Consider the following 23571-nt stretch of genomic DNA (forward strand, 5'->3'; position numbering starts at 1 on the left):
TGCTTCCCGTTAAAGATAAACGGTTAGTAATCATGCCTATTTTTGATTAAGGAAAATTATCGGCAATTTATGTCTTCTTTCTCTTTTACTCCGACGAAGGACTAGCGTCCGAAACGTCAGTAAGTTTTTTCATCTTTTCACGGTGTATAATTTACCTTTTTATCATTACTGTTGCATTAGAAACACCGACGCAGCTCACACTAGTTTTTAGCTAGTTATATCTTTTTCTGGCAATTTATACAGTACGATATATCCTGGTATTTCAAAAAAGTTGGGCAAAGTTTTTGTTTCATGTAGCATAACAAGCCCCAAAATGCACCATGGACGATGCTAATGCAGTCGGCAAAAGGTCATGCACAACATAAAACGTTCTACATATTTTATTATAGTACTCACGTTTTGGTTTTTCTTTCAATGCGACGTACGCAAGGCACAATACAAGACATGACCGTTACGTTGTAAATGTTTTTACGTCATTTTCAAATTATAGCATTATTACCTGCAAAATAGAACCAAGGAATAAAGCCTTCATTAGGGGGTTTCGCGTTTGAGGAATATCAGGGAAAAATTTTGGGGGATATTAAAATAATAAAAAAATCAGCTTATGGAAAATCCGGCACAATTATGCATTTTATTATGCATTTTATTATGCATTTTATTATGCATTTTATTATGCATTTTTAGGGTCTTAGCCTTTTGAGGGACTGCCCTCATAAATGACTGAAAAGTCCCGTCCGAAGGTACTCCTCCGACCCTTCAAGGTCATTCAAGCCCCTCCCGCTTTGTTCTGTTGACAATTCACGGTAAGTAGTCTGGTGACTAGCGAGTGAAGCCTAGTTCCTTTGGTTGGGCGAAGAACGTGCAAACCAATACTTGATCCAGCTCTTTGCACTCCAACATAATGGGTGAAAGACCGCATACGGATGCAGAAAAGAGACGGCAGATCTCTATGAGAAAGCTGCCAGTCATCGAAGGAGTGAATGACTTGAAAGAATCGTTCAATCGCCATCTACATTACTCGTTAGTCAAGGATCGAAACGTGGCAACAAGAAGGGACTACTACCTTGCGCTAGCTCACACTGTCAAGGACCATCTGGTTGGAAAATGGATACGAACACAGCAAACCTACTACGAGAAGGACCCTAAGGTACGAAAAGGTGCAATAGTTTATGGGAAAGCTTGGTTTTGGGTTCGTCTGGAAGGGACAGATGACGGGAAACTCAAGGCGAGTCCAGCTGTAGTGAGTGCTTCAGTCCCGGGTTCAGTCTGCAGGATAATTTCGCTTTGACCTAGGACTTCAAATCCTCGCTTGTGATAAAACTAACTAAGTATTCTGTTCATTTAATTACTAGCTTATTCCTTTCTTTATTCCTTTCTATTTTTGTTGAGAAGAGGAGGAACCAAGGGCCTCCATTTAATTTTAATTTATCTGCCATAGGGGTTTCGTTATTGTGTATTTTATATCCAAAATGTCTTCCTGCCCATGCAGACTTTTTGTTCTACAAGACGTGCACATGTACACGTCTGAATTTCTTAAACAAATAGATATTTCTATCTAAATCTAGAGAAAACCTTTTTGGTTCTTCAGCAATACTCCAATTCTTTTCATTTAACGATATGTATTAATATTTATTTTTTAAATATCAAGCACTATAAGATTTATCTGAAAAAATTCTAATATCGTAAGCTTACTTTAATTGAAAAATAATTATTATTGCATTTAGTATTTTTTTTTTACTTCCTTGTTAGCTGTTTTGGAAATATGAGTATTGTTTTGAGGGGATAAAGCTATTTTATACAATATTTAATGTTTAAATTGGAAAAACAATTGGTACAATGCATAATATTAATTTAATTTTGCTTACCAATTTTGATGACATTTTATCATTCCATATGATATGCTCATTGGACCATTAAGGTTTTTCTATCACTTGCACTGTCAGCAAGTGAAAAAAGGATGAGTTATTAAATCATCCTCTAGGACAGCCCTATAATGCAACTTTTTCTGCCACTCCAGAAAAGCTTAAATAGCTTTTAAGGCATGTTTGTTGTGCAATCTTTGGGCTGCACGTCAATTTATTGTCATTCTGTACCTCAGAACTCATGTCAATATTGATATTTTGTCTCCTTTGATTAAAAAAATTGGGGGGATCAGTCTATAGAATTGTCTTTATCTCATCATGTTTTTGAAGATTTACAAAATTGTACAAAATCTGTACATAAAGATAAGGTACTTATAGTGAGACAGAAACAGCTGCTGATAAAGGCTTTCATTTTTCCTTTTTTATACATTAATAGCCATTACTGTTTTTCCAATCAGATCCTTTTAGACCATATGTTAATTGTAAATTGTACTAAAATGTTTCGGAAAAATGCATTGATGTTAATAAGTGAATAATTATATCATTTGAAACAATTATTAGATTTTATATCTTCTATGAATTCAGTTTTTTCCCAATATAAAGAATTTAAACATAATATTATAATATTTTCAAAAACATTTTGGGAAAAAAACATATGTCTAACATTTTTGAAAATGATTTTTTAAGAAGCTACAGCAAAGGCTATTATAAAATATCTCATGTAAATAGATACATCTGACTACCATATGTTGTTAGCCATCCCAAGGTTTAAAAAAACTGGGTCAACTTGGCATTGCAGTGCATTTTTGGGCTGATTTAGGAGAAAAACAGCTTCCTCTCTAGTCCTTTATACCTCCCAGCTTGTTATATCACAGTACTAACAGATACCCATGGGGTATGTATTAAGTGCTGTTAAAATTATGAAGAATTTATTATTGAAAACCACTATTGGCTCTTTTTATCCACAGAGAGTATATTATCTATCACTGGAATACTATATGGGTAGAGCTCTCAGTAATACTATGATTAACCTTGGTATGCAAGGCGAATGTGATGAAGCTCTTTATCAGGTAACAACAGCCTCTTACAGCTACTGTAACAATGACTAGAATGATATCTTATAAATATAGCAGGGGAAAAACACTTCATGTAGTGGTTATAGATTATCCCGAGGACTATAGTCAAGATGCGTGACGTTCAAGTTCTAGATTATCAGTTTATTCAGAGTTCAGTCAGTCAATGATTTCACAATTCCACGCTACAGGATTAATTTCACGAGTTCAGGTTTTTACGATTTCAGGTTATCACGATTTCAGGTTTTCACGAGTTCAGGTTTTCACGATTCGCTAGAATGACAATTGCAAAACCTTATATGAGAATATATTCTGTCCAAGAAAAACGGAATCAATATACTTACACATATGTGCTGTCCTGAAGATAAAATCATTCGAATTTCCCTATAACAACTCTGTCCCATTCCCACGAGCTCCTTCTCTCTCTCTCTCTCTTCCACAGGGAACCCACTTCTATCATGCATAAGCTATAACACTTCAAGACATGCAATAGACTATTAATCTTTATTCTATGATAAAATGTTTTTGAAGATCCACTACTTTGAACAAAAATTTTAAGGAGGTAATTTTGAACTAATAAAAATTGACTGTGCCACAGGGATCCCAAACCTAAGAAACTCTAAACCACAAATACTTAAAGTTTCAATATACCTGTGTATGGGTCATGTCCAGAATTCAGCTGATAAAAGTGTTTGAATCTTATAATCGTCTGCTCTAAAATAGTGTTTATTGCAAACACTGAGTGATCCCAATGTGCTGTCATCCCAAAAGAATGCTATTGAAAACTTGTGGTTTAGCTAATGAATTCTCTGCATAAGAAAGAAAGTGATGTCAAGTGAAATGCAACAATTAATTGTAAAATAATTTATTGGAAAATGATAATTATTATCTAGTGAACATACAGCCCCATTAAATGTCTTCTCATTTCAGACCACAATTCATTCCCTAGAGTATAATTTTTTTGTTTATGATGGTTGATCAAGAGATTAACACATGAAAATGTATACAACTCAAACAAAGATTTTTATTCTTAAGAGAATAACAATTATAATGGTCTGAGATAGGCAAATATAGACCAACACCTATAAAGGGATCTGTATCTCTGATTTGGTAGCACCATTAATGTTTTTAAAGATTGACAAGTCTATAATATTGTGAAATACATATTTGTAGATGGGTCTAGAGATGGAAGAACTTGAGGAGGTAGAAGAAGATGCAGGTTTGGGAAATGGTGGACTGGGTCGACTAGCTGCTTGTTTCCTTGATTCCTTGGCAACGCTGGGTTACCCTGCATACGGTTACGGCATTAGATATGATTATGGTATCTTTAAACAAGCTATCGATGACAAAGGAAACCAGGTAATATACTGGAAAGTTTTTGCTTTGTTGAAAATAAAGTCGATTTAATTTAGAACAGGTGTAGTAAAACATGTTTAAATTTGATCTATAAAAAACATTATGCTCTTTACGTTTTTTTTCAAATTTTTGGCTTCTAGCTGTGAGCCTTTATCAGGAATGGTTGATAATATTTCAAAGTTCTTTGCTTTTTGATGTCATTCACAAGTATTGTTATTTATAATGAAGAAATAGAAAATGCATGCGCGTGCTGTATGCTGTCATAAAGCACGCAGGGGTTGAAAGAACACAAGAGAAGTGTTAGGAGAAGCACTAATGCGTAGCGGAGTGCTCCTGGACACTTCTCAAGTGTTCTGCCAATTCCCAAGTGCTTTATGACTGCACACAGCACAGCAAGCAAGTTTTTTATTTCTTTTATAAAATACAAATTACATTAATAGATAGGAATGACGCGGCAATGGAAAGTGCGCGTGCGTGCAATGTGCTCTCATAAAGCATGCGCTCCAAACCAATCATAACACGACATTCATAACAGTTATTTTATAATGCTTTATTATGTCCAACCATACTGATGATGCAATCTAACATTTTACTATGCATTTTTAAAATATTACATGGATTGATCTTTCAACCTCTAAGTTAAAAAAAGAAAGTTTTGATGCAGTTTTGTTTATAAGCTAGGAAAGAAGTATAGAATAATTTATCATTTGTCAATACCTGAGGGGGAACTCTGAAAAAAATCAGAGTCCCTGATAGGAATTAAACCCATGACCTCCTGGATGCCAGTTGGACGCCCTACAACTGGACAATGCCACAGGAAAGAATCATGATGAATAGTCATTTACTGGCTTTCGGTTTTGTTTGAATTTCTCATAATTAAATTTTTTGTCAAATTGTTTATGACAGGTTGAGTTGCCTGATGATTGGTTAAAATTCGGCAATCCATGGGAAAAGGAACGACCAGAATACATGATACCAATCCATTTCTACGGCAAGATAGAACATGACGAGAATGGGAAAGAGAAGTGGGTCCATCCACAGATCGTATATGCCATGCCGTATGACCAGCCAATACCTGGGTATTGTAACAATACTTGTAACACCATGAGGCTCTGGTCTGCCAAGTCTTCCAAAGAGTTTGATCTTTCTTACTGTGAGTAGGTCTGCCCATTGGGTTGGGATTCCTGTGTTTTATTCCACAGGTAGCCCAAATGCTGTTATTCTAATTACTTTATTTGATAGATAGATGAATCTTAGAAATTTATATTCTTTATACATGTACATCTTTTTGGTACTTTGTACCACATCTAATAGTTTGTAATCTGTGTTACTCACAGTGTGATCTTTGCTAAACCACCATAATGTCAAACCTGCAAAAGTTTAACACTGTAATCCCTGTCAACTGCCGGGCTGATCGAAGTCAGTGCATGGCTAGTTCACAGAGCAAATTAGAGTTTTTATAGCTTGTAAGGTTTTGTAGAAGGCGGTAAACTAGAGAGCCTGGAGATAATCCTGTAAATAAAGGAGAGAGCAAAAATTATGCCATTACCTCTATACCACCTGTTGATTTTTGTGTTACCATTTAATATTTTTTGTTTCATGATTTTAGTCAATGATGGTGACTACATCAAAGCTGTTTGTGATAGAAACCATGCTGAGAACATCTCTAGAGTACTCTACCCTAATGATAATGTAAGTAACACAGAATTTGTTCTAAATGGCAGTAAGCACTTTATTTTGAATTCAATATTAAACTTTATCAGCCAAGTATAATGTTACCAGTGCTACTAAGGAATTTGAGAATTTAAAGTTGCTTTGAGGTTTGTGCTAAAATACATTAGAGACCTTTAGCATGACGTTCTTTCCAGCATCAGGCATTTTCCGTACCACGTTCAACATTTAGCAAGGTGCAACAAAATGGTTGCTGGAAAAAAAGCTGTCCTAATGAATTTCATTGATGCCTTCTACATGTTTGTGGGCATGTTTCTAGACCTGATCTATCGTCGTTTAAGTGGTAAACCTGATGCTAATTAGGTCTCTATATTGCTCTTGAACATATCAGAATTTAATAATGGGTGGTTGTTTATTGGCAGTTTATGGGAAGGGAGAAAATGCTTTAATTGAAGTAGCCTTATAAATAAGTAATGTATTATTTTATAATAATTATTATGTTTAATTACAAGTTTGTTATATTACTGTTAGTTTTTTGAGGGCAAGGAGTTGAGACTCAAACAGGAGTACTTAATGGTGTCAGCCACACTACAAGACATTGTAAGGCGTTACAAGGCCTCAAAGTATGGTGAAAAAACTCCTACTAGGAATGGTTTTTCACATTTTGCAGATAAGGTTAGTCTTGGCACCCTATTACTTATGTCATCTTGAACTGGTGAAGATATATATTTGGCTTAAAGGGCGCAAGGGGGTTTTCTTGGGGCAGGAGCTCAAATGTTGCAGGTGCAAACAATCACACTACCATTATACTCAATACAGTCAACTCTCGCCTTGTGGAGACCCCGATATTACGGACACCTTGTTATTGCGGACAGGAGGAAAATCCTCGGCTAAAAATACTGACAAAGAAATGACCATAATTAATTCTCCCTATTGCAGACGCTCGCTATTACGGACACCAAGGTGATGGTCCAGAGGGTGTCCGCTGTAGCAAGAGTTGACTGTATTTGTAACTCGTACCACTCAACTGAACATTTAGCAAATTTATTGAACTTAAGGAATATATTAATATTACAATACAGTAACTAAATTTGGACATAGTTAAAGCAAAAAATCACAGATATGACTTAATTATTAATATCATAAAATTTATCCAAATTGCTCTTTGTTTACATTATTTAATTTTATTTAATTTTATTTAATTTTATTTGTAGGTTGCTATCCAGTTGAATGACACCCATCCATCACTAGCTATTCCTGAACTAATGAGAATCTTTATAGATGTAGAAGGGTTGTCTTGGGATGAGGTATGGTATTTGTCTTAACATGATAGAAATTAAGAGTAAATGGTTTGAACCCAGGTGTTGAAGTTTGTTGTGAAATGTGATCATCCAGGTGAGTGTAGTCTTGAGAAAGACTGTTGTTGGTGGTGACTGATGTTTCCACAACCTGAGCAGGAGTCATCTTCAGAGTCCAGTGAGAAAACAAGAGAAATTGCTAGGATCTACTGACAAAAGTCATCCTCTTTACCATGAGGTTGCATTAAATAAACACAGACATTTTACTCATATTTTATCAACATCCAATTTCTTTCTACAGGCATGGAAGATCTGTGTTGATACATTTGGGTACACCAATCACACTCTGTTACCTGAAGCTCTAGAAAGATGGCCTGTAAGCATGCTAGAGTATATCCTTCCTAGACACTTGAACATCATCTATAACATCAATTCAAAGCATTTGGAGGTAGGTTTATCATATGTCTATAATCCTCTCTTCTTGTCAGAGAAACACTTATATTGTAGAAAGTGACTTTTTCAACCCTTTTTTCAGAGTTCACAGTTTTTGCCAGATTTCAGTGGACTGCCCAAGCACTAGCTATCTTTCCCAAACAGAAAGGCTGTGAAAATTAAAGAAGTAGCAGTCTTAATGCACTCAATGTAATATTTGGAATTAATCCTTAATAAAAATTTGCTTTTGGGAATTGCAACAATTGTGTTGGGTAAACTCATCTCACCCCATACTGTAACTCTAAATTTTAACTCACCCCCCCTCCCCCCCCCCTCCCACCACCACCACCACCACTATAACTCTAAATCTTAGCTCAAGTAGCCCCTGCAAAGCTTTGTCCACAGGTAACCCTAAGTGATTGTAACATATAGTTGTTTTGAATCTGCCTTAAGACTGTGATTCAGAAATGGCCAGGAGACCTTGATCGCTTGAGGAGGATGTCTCTAGTAGAAGAAGGTCATGAGAAAAAGATCAACATGGCATTTTTGTGTATTGTTGGTTCACATGCTGTTAATGGTGTAGCTGCTCTCCACTCTCAGCTCCTCAAGGAGGGCATGTAAGTAGAGGTCATAAATTTGAAGAAAAAATCCCAGTTACAAAACAATTTCTGGAGCCCTCCGCCCACTCCTGGCACCCTCTATCCTCCCTCCCCCCCCCCCCCCCCCACCAAAAAAAAATGTAAAAAACAAAACAAAAAAACACTGATACCAGAGGTACTTTCCTCTCCCACAAATTTTTTAGTTACCCCCCACCTCCCCAAAAATCACTGATACCAGAAGTACTTTTCTCTCCCAGATCCTCTTTTGATACCCCAAAGTGTTGCAAAACTTACTGCCCCCTCCCCCCCCCCCAAAAAAAAAGCAAAAAAGAAAATCACTGAGACCAGAAGTACTTTACTCTCCCAAAACCTTTTTTGATACCCCAAAGTGTTGCAAAACTAACTTTTCCCATCTACGTACCCCCAAGTATCTATAAGCTCAACAAAGTTTGTGCCACACTTTTTTGATTTCTGTCTTTTCTCAGATTGTTGAGCTACTTGTGTAATTTCACACCTAACCACAGGTAACCCAAACATACACTTTGATCAGTTTTGACTGTTGAATGTTTTTATGATGCATTGCAGGTTCAAGGACTTTTATGAACTCAGCCCTGAAAAGTTTCAGAATAAGACCAATGGAGTGACTCCTCGTCGTTGGCTTCTCATGTGTAATCCTGGTCTATCTGACCTTATATGTGAGGTATGAACAGGCCACGACAGTTACCCAAATATTTTCAGCAACCCTGTAATAATGCTTCTCAATTCTTCACTTCTCTGCATATATCCTTAATACTCCATTAACAGTGACCATGAATAATAGTTCATAGCTGAGGCTGGATTTACCTCACATGATAAACTTTAGTTTTAAACTCGAGCCTCAGCTAGGAACTATTATTCGTGGTCACTGAATGGAACTGTGAATTTACAGTGCATTGTAGGACAGCTTAGGGGACATTTTCAAGATGTTGTCTATCTTGTCCACTATTACAGTATCACAATGAACTGTATTACCATATCGACCCAGTTTTCCCCCTCAAAGTTTGAATGACTAATTGATGGGCTGCTATCAACATCGTCGATCACAGTCGATCATTGTAGAAATCTGTTTAGACTGTTTATTTATTCACACACAAAACCATCTTTTACAAATTTTTAAATAACTTGGATTGTAAATCATAAAGATAACATCAAAATATTCAAAGTGATAGAAATACAAACACGAAAAGAAAAAATAGATGTGTTTGTGGTTGTTGATAGAGTTAAGATTTTCAAGTCAACAACCATATAACATATCTCCCATGAAACATATCTGGATAGAATATTTGTGTAATTTTTTTATAATTATTAATTTACGTATTAATTTTTGATGCAAACCATTTTCTTACAGAAAATTGGTGAAACTTGGATTACTGACTTATTTGAACTCAAGAAGTTGACCCAATTTGTTGATGATAAAAGCTTTTTGCATGCTTTCATGAGGGCAAAACAGGTAGGATTAACTTAGTTAAATAATATTTCTTTTACTCTCAGTAGTTGTGAGTAGTATTAATGGTCAAGTTTTGCCTGGAAAACTATGATTCCAAGAATTTGAAAATTTTTGTAAGTCTTTAAAAACATGGAAAACACCTTACCAATTTAACTCTCTTGCTTATAATAAGATAATGGACGGTCAGTCGCTGGTCATGATGACCAACCAAATTAGTTTTATCTCTGTCATACCTAGTTTCTTGCTCAACATAATCAGTCAAAATAACCTGCAAGGCAAAATATTTCAGGAGATGGATATAAGACAGTGTTAAAATAATTTACTATTATTTTACTGTTATTTTACAGGAAAACAAGATTCGTCTGGCTGCGCACATCAAATCTGAGTTCAAAGTAGATGTCAATGTCAATTCTATTTTTGATATTCAAGTCAAGAGAATCCATGAATACAAGCGACAGCTCATGACATGTTTTCATGTCATTATCTTATACAATCGTAAGTATATCTGAGTTTTAGTTCTTAGAGTTATTCATTTTTTCTTGCAGTAGTTCTTAGAATTTGTTCACTAAAGAGAACAGAAAGTATCAGGGTTTTCAAAAGAAGCCTACAGCTGGCGAATCTTGCCGGGTTTTTTTATATTAACTCGCTACGTTTAAATTTCCCGAAAATGTAGGGAAAACATGAGAGAGATTCGCTCGCTGCTCCCCCAGTGCCTATTCATCTGGCTGGTGTTGAAAACTCTGAAACTTGTAGATATAGAGGATATTACATGGGCACGCGGAGATACGAATTTTATCTTCAAGTGTTCAATTGATATCTCAATAGTGGCCATGTAATGTTCTGTTTATTATATAGATATCGATGAAACTTAAATAAAACAAAAGCTCAAAAATTCTTTATTAAAATACGTTACTATGTCAACAGCGATATCTTCACGTGTGAAAGATATCTTCCACTGGTGAAAGATATCAAGTTTTCGACACTAGAGAAACCCTGGTATTTCATCGATATCTATATAATAATATATTAATATTATTTCCTGTAGCATGTAAATATTACATTGAAGTATGCATCATCAGACACTTGCAATTGAAATGTCTGTTAATACCATTCTTCTTTGCATGTATAATTATATTTACTGTCATTGTACTCTAACCTTGAACACTCAAGTTCATGTTATTTTATTTTTTAATTGTGTGAATAATAATACTTTTATTTTTTCTTTCTCTTTCATCATTTCATTTCCTTGAATAGCTTTTATAGACTTTCAATACATGTAACTTGACTTCTATTGTTTTCGATTCGTAATCTGATTGGTTGACAAGCTCTAATCTTCACGGTTAAGTCAAGTAGATCGACACTAATTTTCATATATTTTTTGTTGTCAACAAGGTTTGAAGGCCAACCCAAACATGTCATTTGTTCCTCGAACTGTCATGATTGGAGGAAAGGTAAGTTGCCCAACTTGATAATTGAATAGCTTTTAGTCGCATACAATATTTAAATATTCTGTTTTCTATTTTCGATCAGGCTGCTCCAGGATATCACATGGCCAAACTAATCATCAAGCTTATAAACTGTGTTGCAAGAGGTGATTTTATTTATTAATTTGGTTCTCCATTTATTTATCCCATCCACCTTTCATCTATTCAATCCATCTATACTTAAATACTTTTCTTTCTTCAATCCCATCTCTGCCCATCAATTTATGCCATTCATTTATTCAATCCATCCATCTATTTCATCCATCAATCAATCCTTCAATCCTTTTCTTTTCTAAATACCAACTATCTGCCCATCAATTTATCCCATTCATTTATTCAATCCATCCATCCATTTCATCCATCAATCCATCCTTCAATCCTTTTCTTTTCTAAATACCAACTATCTGCCCATCCACTTATCCAATTCATATATTCAATCCATCCATCCATTTCATCCATCAATCCATCCTTCAATCCTTTTCTTTTCTAAATACCAACTATCTGCCCATCAATTTATCCCATTCATTTATTCAATCCATCCATCCATTTCATCCATCAATCCATCCTTCAATCCTTTTCTTTTCTAAATACCAACTATCTGCCCATCAATTTATCCCATTCATATATTCAATCCATCCATCCATTTCATCCATCAATCCATCCTTCAATCCTTTTCTTTTCTAAATACCAACTATCTGCCCATCAATTTATCCCATTCATATATTCAATCCATCCATCCATTTCATCCATCAATCCATCCTTCAATCCTTTTCTTTTCTAAATACCAACTATCTGCCCATCGATTTATCCCATTCATATATTCAATCCATCCATCCATTTCATCCATCAATCCATCCTTCAATCCTTTTCTTTTCTAAATACCAACTATCTGCCCATCAATTTATCCCATTCATATATTCAATCCATCCATCCATTTCATCCATCAATCCATCCTTCAATCCTTTTCTTTTCTAAATACCAACTATCTGCCCATCAATTTATCCCATTCATATATTCAATCCATCCATCCATTTCATCCATCAATCCATCCTTCAATCCTTTTCTTTTCTAAATACCAACTATCTGCCCATCCACTTATCCAATTCATTTATTCAATCCATCCATCCATGTCATCCATCCATCCATCCACCCTTCAATCCTTTTCTTTTCTAATTCCCATCTATCTGCCCATCCATTTATCCCATGGATCCATTTATTACTTCTTCAATTCATCTCTTTTATATCTACCCATCCATCCCTTTTATTCACCAATCCATCCCTTTTATTCACCCATCCATCCCTTTTATTCACCCATCCATCACTTTTATTCACCCATCCATCACTTTTATTCACCCATCCATCCCTTTTATTCACCCATCCATCACTTTTATTCACCAATCCATCCCTTTTATTCACCAATCCATCCCTTTTATTCACCCATCTGTCTATTAACTAATTGTTTCCTGGATATAATTAACAGTTATTGATCAGTTAATACTTTTACATAACAGTGGTCAACAATGATCCTATTATTGGAGACAAACTGAAGTTTGTGTTCCTTGAGAACTATAGAGTATCCTTCGCAGAAAAGGGTAAGACAGGCCATTCTTTACTATCAATAGAAGTTACTTCCGATAATATCTGTGTTTTGAATTGGGGGCAACCAACTATTTCACAAGCGAGCTTGCAGCTTGAAAATATTACGGTCAAAAGAAGAACACCAGAAATATGTCTGGAATAATGTTAAACATAGCATTCTGACCAATCGCAGGTGAGAACGAATTCATTTCTAATTATTGATCGACTATTATAGTGATTGGTCAGAACATGTTTAACACGTGTTCATGGTTTACTTAGATTGACTGGAATTTGGGCATATAGTTTTAGTAAAAAAAGTAATGTCAGATGATTACAATCCATTTTCTGATGATGATCCATGCAATCCATAATGCAGTCTATGGAGCCGTCCCTGGATCTGCCACTGAATTATACATTGGCCACATTTTATGATAGTTTTGTATAAGTTTTGCATTTTAAATCATGTTTTTTTTATCTTGCTTTTAGTCATCCCAGCTGCAGACCTTTCAGAACAGGTGTGTGTTTGATATACTTGCCTCTTTGATGTTCTTTATGCATGTAAATAATAGAAAATCATTCTATTTATAAACTAATTTTTGTTTCGGACTTTTCCATTTCCAGATCTCTCTTGCTGGTACAGAAGCATCTGGTACTGGAAACATGAAATTCATGGTATGTTTTGATATCCAACATGAGGGGTGCATGAGGCATGCATGTCATGAGGGGTGCATGAGGCTTGCATGTCATGAGGGGTGCATGAGGCATGCATGTCATGAGGGGTGCATGAGGCTTGCATGTCATGAAGGATGCATGAGGGATGCATGTCATGAGGGGTGCATGAGGTATGCATGTCATGCATGTCATGAGGGGTGCATGAGGCATGCATGTCATGAGGGAACAACCCTAAATTTAAATTTGGATTTTTGGACTAGCCTAAATATACACATGATTTGAACAAAATCATCATAAACTTAGCACAGAAATGTCCCATATTAAGATCTTGTACAATTCCACATTGTGAAAATGTTCGAAATACTAGAAACCAACCATTGCAATAATTTACACCTCAATAATGTTTTTGTCTCAAATGGATAAGATGAAAGCAAAAGTTTAAATTTGACATGTCATATTGCACATTTTTCTTGTATGATACGTTTTTCAGGCATTCATATACTGTCAGTAATAAATGATTAGGAATTACATCAATGATTGCCCTACCTTAAAGGGTGTACATTATAACTATAAATGAATAAATAAATAAATGAATTCAATAACCTTTATCTCTAGATGAATGGTGCCCTAACTATTGGGACATTGGATGGTGCCAATGTAGAAATGTTAGAAGAAATGGGCAAAGAAAACATGTTCATCTTTGGAATGACAGTGAAAGAGGTTGAGAAACTTAGAAGAGAAGGGTAAGAATCCACTAAAACATTTTGAGAATAAATCATTGGAATAAAGCCTTTTTAGAATTAGATTTCTTGCATGGATTTTTCATCCTCCTAGCCAAATAATTGTCCAGACACTTCCTGGCTAAGTTATAAGTTATCAAAATTCCCCACCAAGAAATTAGACATTGAAAATTTTTACTGGCAATGGTAAAGGCTCATTTTTAAGCACCATTAAACTTCGGACATGGTCACACCAAGGTCAAGGCAATGCAAGACCAATCATATTGCACGTGAAAAAAATCAGCCAATTTAAAATCTAGAAAGCATCATGGTCAAGGCATGTCATGCTTACGTTACTGAGCTTTTCAGTCATATGAAAACTGCTCTATGATCTAACATCTACTTTAATATCTTATGTGTTTGTCAGGTACAACCCCCAAAATTACTATAACAGTAATCATGAGCTTAGAAAGGCCTTGGATCAGATCAGAGACAACCACTTTTCTCCACGTGAACATGGTGTATTCCAAGACATCTACAACTCCATGGTCTACCATGACAGGTAATCTGCAATGATCAAAGACACAAACAAAAATGGAGATCCTAAATTAAAAGAGATTGGACAACTTAAATTGGTTATTTTACTTTTATTATAATTATAATTAATCATATAATTATTTTAAAGAAAAATAAATATATTTTATTGATGTTTTATTATTAAATGTTACAACCAAGTGACCATAAACACAAATGTCACATAAACAAAGCACAACTCTACTATATTGCATAATTATAATTTGTCATAGGTTTGTCATAGAATGGAGATCATTTGCATTGTAGTTTTGATTGACTTTCTAAACTGGGGGGGGGGGGGGGGGGTTATTAATCAATTATAATTTCATTGATTACTTCCAATGTCTAAGGAAACACCCTTAATATTTCATTTTGATTTACAGAACACTACTTTATAATATTCTAATGGCATAAATTTCATGAATTCAGGTTCTTACTGATGGCAGACTTTGATGCTTATCTCAAGTGCCAGGAACAAGTCAGTGAGACTTATAAGGTAAAGGGTTTCATCTCAATAGACCCCTTGCAGTACAACGGAATGCAGATCACTTTGGAGGACATAACAATGTTTCCAGTTCTCAGAACATTGAAATTCTAATTTTGTTTTGTCATCCAAATTGAGCTGCTTTGACGTCACATGCAGGTGGTCTATAGGCAAGTTTTATCATCAGGAGACAAAAAGCTTAAATGAATGGTGCATCTCGTTTGCTCTTATTTACCATATTCAATCCACCAATCACAATAGATGTCATGTGCGAGTGGTCTATAGGCAAGTTGTATCATCAGGAGACAAAAAGCTTAAATGAATGGTGCATCTTGTGCTCTTATTTACCATAATCAATCCACCAATCAAAACATGAAATGCTGAACATTTGGTAGCTTCATTCCATTTTTTTTCCCCCACAGAGTCCCAAGAAGTGGTACACGATGGCTTTAATGAATGTAGCATCATCAGGGAAGTTCTCATCAGACCGTACCATCAAACAGTATGCCGAAGAGATCTGGAATGCTAAAGCTGTCAGTGCATCTGACATGAAACCAGTTGCTGTCAAGTGAAAAGAACTCCATCTAGCTGTAAATCGTTATTCATGTGAAGGTTGATAATTTTGTAAAGATGAACAAATAGAAAGAAAAGTGGAAGAATGGAAATTACAAAAGTATAAGTATTCCACTCATCAAAAAACGTGGATTATTTCTATCTCAGATTCTTCAATAGGAATGTTTATTAATTTACCAAAGGTTTTGTGGAGAATGTTTACAATCTTTGAATAACCTCTTTCAAATTTCTGACTCATTATTGTTTTTCTAGTTTTTGAAGCGACTAAAAAATTTAGGGCTGCTACTCGAAAAAATGTAAAGGTAAAATGTCATTTAAACTAACATGGATTTTGATATTCACTTTATTGTCCTCTATTGCAATTTTCAATTAAGTTGTTTCATGTTGTATTTTATGGTTAGGTTTAAATGTTAAAACATTAAAGCAGAATGATTATGTAGAATAGGATTAAATTATCACATTGTGATAGACAGTTACAACTGAATAAAATAATAAAAGTAATAAATGCATGTAGACTACAATATTATATTGATTTTGTGGAAACATGGTCATCAATGGGGTGGAAGGATGGAGTAGTGAGAAACGTTCTTCATTTACCATTTTTCCACTTTGAGTTCCATGGGTCAGATTGCCAGTTCATTTCCTACAGACAGCACATCAAAAATATAGAGTTTGTTTGATGCGCTGTTCTCTCTCCCTTGTCATGAGTGACTGTTTGTCTCTGGGTACTCCTGTTAAATTTACTTTGGCTCTATGATTACAAAAACCAATGTAAGTTAAGAGCATTAAATTTATGCATTTGTAGTAAGAGTGGAGAGTGTGTACATAATCTCGGCTAGACTATATAAAGGAATCTTGAATTCTGTTTGGTCTAGGTCAGATACATTAGATTAGACTGAATCTGAATGTAATGTATTTGAAATTTGATTAAATAAATAATCATTATACTTAAGCTAGGGAGACTCGGCAATGACTTATCATATTAAGACATAAAATATATTTATTGTAATATTTTTTTTCATTGTTTCTAAATCCAAGTGTATTCAACAATGCTCAATGTCAGTGTCCCACATGTTGGTTTTTCCTCTTGACTGACCCTGTTACTCGTAGTCTTCATTATCATTAGTCTCGGAATGCTTTCCTGTGATAGGCTGGATTTCTTTTCCATGAAAAGCGGTTACAAAATTAGACAGTCCAAAATTAGTAACTTTGTCATTGTATCAAAAATATTCATTGTACAAATGGTAAGCTAATGGATAAGTACTTGTTGAATTCTCAAATGCTTGTCCATTTTCTTACTCCATTTCTGCCATATTGTTTACATTGTTTAAAGGGCTTTTAAATAGTGCCTGACAGCATTGCAGCTGTCACTGTAATATTTTTGAACTCTGTCAAACTCCTTGGGGTCCAAATCTACCAGATCTATGTTATACAAAATGTATACTTTAGACCCACAAGTGTCATCTTCTATGAATGGTAAATGTTTGGGCTGATTATGATGTCTTTGGAAAGTGAGCATCATAGAGCAATCTTTAGCTGTGCTAGCAACAGCAAACTGACAAATCTTGAAAACAATGTCTCTTGTTGACCACGATTCTATCTTGTTCAGTTTTGGCAAATGGATCCCATGAGCTTTATCCACTGAATTTGACCTGCTGACGTCAGTCCAAATGCCTGTATCATAAGGCCCATCCACTGAGAATATTCCCCTTTCTTTGGGATTATGCTCAAAGTACTTATTTATCTTTATATACAAGGGGAATAGCCCCTCGACATCAACGTCATCCATTCTTTGCACTAGGTGCAACCATGCTAACACTCCACCACGCCCAAAAGTCATTACTTCCTTATTCTCTTTGAAAGTATCTTGGATATGACTTACTGGACCCTGTCCTTCACAAACTTGATTGTGAAATTCTGTAGTCTGGGGAATTTTGTGACTGGTAATGTTTGAATCATGGACAAGAATTTGAAGAACATTTTTCATGAAACTATTAGAGCAGAGGCCTAATGTATCGCAGTTGTGAGTCTCAAGGGAGCTTTGAAGATGAGTAGGAATACTGACTTGTGTCCATCCACAGTTGATTAAATTCCTTTCCAGTACATATGCCGAGCAGCACACACCTTCATTCTTGATAGCATCTTGGGCAATTTCTTCAGTAAAAATTGGGAAGCCATCCTTGAAGATCCTTAAATTATTCTGAGGATCAAAAACTAGTGATTGCAAAGCACAAAACACACGACTTATGTCACCAGAAAATAGATTTACAGGACAGTATTGACTTGGTCTGGGATATTTTCCCTCTGCAACCTTCATTCGTTGTAGCATGCAGTAATGACAGGTTGAAAGCTTGACAAAATGTTCTTTCTTTATGTAAGTTGAAAATGGTATAAAGCCACATTTTGGCTTGATTTCGACTGAAAATGTTGGTTTACTAGATGCATTTTCAGCAACACGAGTGTCTTGTACTTTTTCTGTTACACCAAGATGTGGATTCCATGGTATGTCCTCTGGCAAATGACAAAAGTCAGCCATGGCAATAGCTGTGGCTGCACTGGTATCTATGCCCTTATGAAGCCTATGTTTAGGCCTGAAAGGTTCACACACAATATCAAGTTGAGCTGCAAAACCATGTGGTAAGCGCACTATCTCACCAACTCGCACGTATTTCCCGCCCATAAGAGGCAGGAAGACATTTTTAGAGAAGTCCAGAGAGTTGTCATGCTGCTCAGCACTACCATTCATTGAATAATTCTGATCTTTGATGCTTCCAGTCTTCTGTCTGTATCTTTTTTTCAACCTTAACACAAGGTTTTGTCCCCGGAGTCCAACAACCATAGTATCATTACCTTCCCCACGATAGAACCACGAAGATATATCCGACATCTTTTCTTCTAGACCCATTTTGGATTCTCGACAAAACGCCTTGAAAATTACTCTTCAACGTTTACAAAAAAAACACAACCAAATTATGATAGACAGTACAGAGGTACATTGATAAACCCTGGCAATGAATAATATTTCGTTGGAAAGCTTTTGAAAGCTGGAAATGTTCAAAGCATGAATTCAAAAACATGTCCACGTGAAAATTATGAAAGATAGGCGGAGGCCGTGGAAGACTGGGACCTCAAAAGTCCACTGACAATAAACAACGCAGGCTCTGATTCTTTAAGATTTCAGCAAAAACACAGAAAGAAGGTGAAATAAGGTGAAAATGATAGAAAATGAAAAAGATTGTCCCGATTGTGTCCAAACTCATAAACAAAATAATTCATCGGGAGAATATTTTGAAGATAGCAAAAGGATTTAAGTGGAGAGAGATATTTGGTATTGGTAAAGATTCGCGGGCATTTTTGAATCTCAAAACAAACCCTCCATTTCTAAGCGGAGAGATTGTTCTAGTGGTCGAAAGTCGATTTGGTGGATCTTCTAGTCTTCTCAGATTGGCTCCGGGTGTTAAAGCAAAGCTTAAGTCTAGACATGGAAAGAAAATTACATTTGATCATGAGATTATTATTGGAAGAGAAGAGAATGGAAAAGTAATCGACGTGGAAGACTTACCATTTAGAGTAAAAAGACCCTCCCTGGAACAATATGTTTTACATATGAAAAGAGTTGCTACACCATCATACCCTAAAGATATCCAAGCTATGATATCAATGGCTGAAATTGGACAAGGAAGTGTTGTGCTAGAATCTGGTACAGGATCAGGAGCAATGACTTTGTTTCTTTCTAGAGCAGGTTGTTATCATTATTATTTTTGTGTAAGCTTATTATCACTAATACTGTATGTTCACTTGCTCAGCACTTTCCAATTTACAGTAGCTAAAAGCACAAAAAACTCATGATTGTAAGCTGCACGGCTGCTACTAGCGCTTAAATACGCAGCCCGTAAAGTCCTCCACTGGTCATGATTGTGAAGCGCATTGAGACCATGTAAAATGCGCTATATAAGAACCCCGTTATATATATACATATGTATATGTATATATAATTAGCATATCATGAACTGCCACTATAATATCATACAGTATTACTGCAGTTTTCAATATTATGTGATCTTGCAATTAGTAGTTTTGCAAGCTGCCTGCTCAAATTTGGTTTTTTGGTTCCATCAATCAAAAATAATTAGTTGGTACCTTTTACATTTTTGACTGGCAGCAGTGTAAAAGTAAATTCCAATGGTCAACTCCTAATTACTGATTTCATGTAAATTGAAAATAGCAGTTGAACAGATTGCTCACAGTTAGCCCATTTCATTGTAGTTGGAAAAGAAGGACATGTTCATAGCTTTGACAACAATACTAAGCATATGAAAAATGGCAAAGAAAACTTTTTTAGTTGGATAAACTCTTGGAACAAAACAAAGTCTGTCCAATGGCCAGAAAATGTGACTTTCCATGAATGCAGCGTCAAAAAATGTACAGAAAAAATTCCTAAAACTTGTGAATTGGATGCTGTAAGTACAAGACTTTTTTTTATGATTCTCAAGTATTTTTTTCTTAGCAAACATCACATTTATCTAAAAAGAATATCTGATAATGACAATTTCCAGGCTCTTCTAGACTTGCAGTCTCCTGAATACAACTTGGAATATATATTGCCAGCTGTTAAACATGAAGGCCCAATAGTCATATTTCTTCCAAGGTAATTTTTTTTCATAATAATAATAATAATTAATATTTGAGCAAACTTAAAGAATTTATATGTTTGAATAAAAATAAATAAATAAATAAGTAAATAATGATTGTAAAGAGATTTTTTACAAAGTGACATACAAATGTATGACCGGTGATATATCAATTTGAATACTTTCATGCACTGGCTTTCGTAAATTAAGCCGACACATTTTGATGCAAAGCTAGCAGGCTGACAGGTTTTACCATACTAGACATATAAAAGCTTGTTTGGCAGCAAAAAGCCAGTATACAAATACGTTGAATGTGGTCATAAATTTGCATATCGTTCAGCCTGTACATATAAAAAGATAATATGTTAACCATGATGTTTCCTCTCCTTTCAAAGCATTACACAAGTTGTGGATGTCATAAGTTCTTGTTATGAAAAAGACCTTCCATTTTATGTTGACAACATTATTGAGGTAACCCATCGATTGTGGAAAGTACAGCAAGTGTTTCCAGTGAACAATACTGATCCTGAAGTGGATGGTAAGACTTCTAGTGAGGAGATATCTTATGATGTAAAATCCTCAGTCAAGTATTCAGCAAAGCCATCATTTCAGCAATTGCCGCATACAGGTACATTCCACTTTCAGTTTTAAGTATGCAAATTCTACAAATGGTAACTTTTATCTCATTGATATTGTAGGGTTTATCATAAAGTTGCTACACAGGAAAAGAAATCTTGAAAGGAGCATACAAAATGGAGATTGAAAATATTCAATTAAAACTACAGACAAGTATATAAAAAACTTTCTATTTTTATTGATAGTATTTATATGGATGTCGTCATAAATAATTACTTTAATATAAATAGATCTTATGTACATGACCAAATTTCTGTAGTACAGTATACAGGGGCCTGTATGCAAAAACAAAATTGCCATAAGATATTAAACCCATTAAGAAATTTAGGGCATAAAATGTTTGTAATAAAAATAAACATTCTATCAAATTGCAGACTCTTTTGGTCTAGTCAAAGCTTGATAGAACACAAATTCACATGCCCCACATTTGTTGTTTTCTTTATTTTATAATTGAAACTCATACTTCATAATTGACATCAAACTTTTTGAAATAAATCCTTTGTTTTACTTAGTAGCAAATTTTGAGTGCCATGTAGCAAACAGGTTTTTCCATGAAATGCATGGGATTAAATCCCAGAAAACCAGCTATTTAATAAGCTTGTTCAAAAAGGAAACTGTTCAATATTTTAGTTCATAACTTCCACTTCACATCATTTTTAGATATTTACATAAATAATTTTTCGAAAAATAAAAAGTTCTTCAGCTCCACTCCATATCAAAGCTTGAGAAGCCACTTGACTCAGATGATGACTGTGAACTATAGTCAGAGGTAGAGGTTGGAGTATCATTTTGCTTTGAATGTGGTACTCTACACTTGCTGCAAATAACAGGACTTGAACCTGGTCCCCTTGGGCTGCTGGAAGGATCCACATCTGATATAGAATTATCTCTCCAAGCACCTCCATGATGGGGTCTTCTTGAACGCCACCAAATTGGATGATCTGGAACAATCATCATTACCTAGGAAAAAGGGATTTATAATCAGTATGGTTTATCCTATCAAAACGATTAAATCGGGTAGCTTACTTTTTAATACCCTACCCCCTTTCAGTCTTTGTATTAATGATAATGAAAGTGTCTGTTCGTTTTATTCATTCCTTTCTTCTTTCCCTTCCTTTCCTTTTCCCGCGTCTTTGGAATAGTATTGGTAACGAAATTTTGACACTTGATAACAAAACTGTAACCTCTGCAATTCTCTATAGTTACAAGTACCTCTTCACAAGTTTGGCGGCTTACAACAGCTCTGTATTCCATCTTTTTCCACAAAATATCTCTCCTAACAAGAAACTGCGGATACAGCTCGCGCCATCTTTTTCCTAAGGCCCATGGAAAAATGTCGTACTTGTCGTCTTCCTCGTCCTCTTCCATATCATTCGCAAGATAGCTATTAAATGTAAAACAAATAAGCATAGTGTTATAAAACATTAAATTAACATTTAATAGTAAGTTTTGTAATTACGGTCAAACTGCATAGAATACTTACAGAGCTACGAAGAAGTTAAGCCGGTTAAACTCTCGTCTTTGTAATTTGCCTCGTCTAAAATAAGTGTATACCATAGAAAGCAAGTACTGAAACGAAAATATGAAAAGTTAAAAACATATTTCAAATGCTATGAAAATTTTTTTTAATGAAATGTCTTGTGTTTTAATACGGCTTTTAACTTCTATAAGCTTACTTTATCAGAAATTTTTGCACATCCATCCATCCAGAGGAAGTCTTGAATGATGTCGTCATCTGGAAAAGAAATGCAAAATGCGGTGTTTTCATGTAAAGTTTAGGCTCAATAAATTCCAAAGCCCCTCAGTTTAGGATTATTAGACTTAAAAGAAAAATATTTCACAAAGAAAATGATAAATTTACGTACCTAAAAGTTTAAAAAACGCTGCCATGTAAGAGTTTCTTGTTTCGTAGTCTTCATACAGCATGCTTATTTTAAGCTTTTTACGAGGAATTTTTTCCACACCAGAGTTCTTGTACTCACTCACTTCTGCTATGCTTCGTCTCCTCTTTGAGCTATCACTTTGAATTGTTTCTTTGTTTATATTATCGTTTGAAACACGAGAAGATAAACACGAATATTTTTCGGATGCTATGTCGCCAGAAGAATCGGATTCTGGCTTACTTTTTGCTGAAAATTGCCCACCCATCACGTTTTGGAAAAGCCGAGGTGGAAATAAAGTTGTATTGTCTTGAGTTGAGTGTGTTTTGTTCCTTTTATAGCCTTCTGTTAACATACTGAGAGTCAATGAAGAAGAAGAGATTTGCAGCTCTCTTCTCTTCTTGTTGTTAGAAGGACTCTCAGCATCCGCTTCCACGGCAACTATTTCGCGCGGGAAAAAACGGGATGACAGCCAGCAGCTACCGTGGCGGGAAAAACTCCCAACCACAGGGAGTTCACACATCCCAAATTCATCCTCAGTTTTCCTATGTCCAGTTGATTGCT

At 35.2% G+C, this 23571-nt stretch overlaps 4 protein-coding genes across 4 annotated transcripts; 2 read left to right on the top strand and 2 right to left on the bottom strand.

The window, feature by feature from the left end:
- The first annotated feature begins 837 nt into the window (after positions 1-837).
- Positions 838-16369, top strand: LOC116296092 (glycogen phosphorylase, muscle form). The gene is made up of 21 exons (XM_031704054.1): positions 838-1147; positions 2831-2932; positions 4109-4294; positions 5198-5444; positions 5901-5983; positions 6494-6637; positions 7177-7269; positions 7562-7708; positions 8146-8309; positions 8877-8991; positions 9679-9780; positions 10125-10272; positions 11170-11228; positions 11308-11368; positions 12773-12853; positions 13326-13354; positions 13461-13511; positions 14127-14254; positions 14658-14792; positions 15233-15299; positions 15710-16369. The coding sequence occupies exons 1-21, from the start codon at positions 902-904 to the stop codon at positions 15857-15859; spliced, it is 2538 nt and encodes an 845-aa protein (XP_031559914.1). The 5' UTR covers positions 838-901; the 3' UTR covers positions 15860-16369.
- LOC116296081 (uncharacterized) lies at positions 16059-23530 on the bottom strand. The gene is made up of 6 exons (XM_031704034.2): positions 22993-23530; positions 22804-22862; positions 22611-22696; positions 22340-22511; positions 21837-22087; positions 16059-16089 (listed from the first exon to the last, which is right to left on the bottom strand). Exons 1-6 carry the CDS (start codon positions 23528-23530, stop codon positions 16059-16061), a joined length of 1137 nt encoding a protein of 378 aa, XP_031559894.2.
- On the bottom strand, positions 16843-18901 carry LOC116296093 (inositol-pentakisphosphate 2-kinase-like). Its single transcript, XM_031704055.2, has one exon. It carries the CDS (start codon positions 18763-18765, stop codon positions 17188-17190), a length of 1578 nt encoding a protein of 525 aa, XP_031559915.2. The 5' UTR covers positions 18766-18901; the 3' UTR covers positions 16843-17187.
- LOC116296094 (uncharacterized) lies at positions 19049-21634 on the top strand. Its single transcript, XM_031704056.2, has 5 exons — positions 19049-19602; positions 20127-20320; positions 20417-20508; positions 20887-21119; positions 21190-21634. Exons 1-5 carry the CDS (start codon positions 19086-19088, stop codon positions 21252-21254), a joined length of 1101 nt encoding a protein of 366 aa, XP_031559916.1. The 5' UTR covers positions 19049-19085; the 3' UTR covers positions 21255-21634.
- Positions 23531-23571: the final 41 nt, after the last annotated feature.

This window comes from Actinia tenebrosa, unplaced genomic scaffold (genome assembly GCF_029948245.1).
Source record: "Actinia tenebrosa isolate PJP-AT-01 unplaced genomic scaffold, QUT_ActTen_1.0 PGA_scaffold8__29_contigs__length_14323225, whole genome shotgun sequence".
Classification (NCBI taxonomy): Eukaryota; Metazoa; Cnidaria; class Anthozoa; order Actiniaria; family Actiniidae; genus Actinia; species Actinia tenebrosa.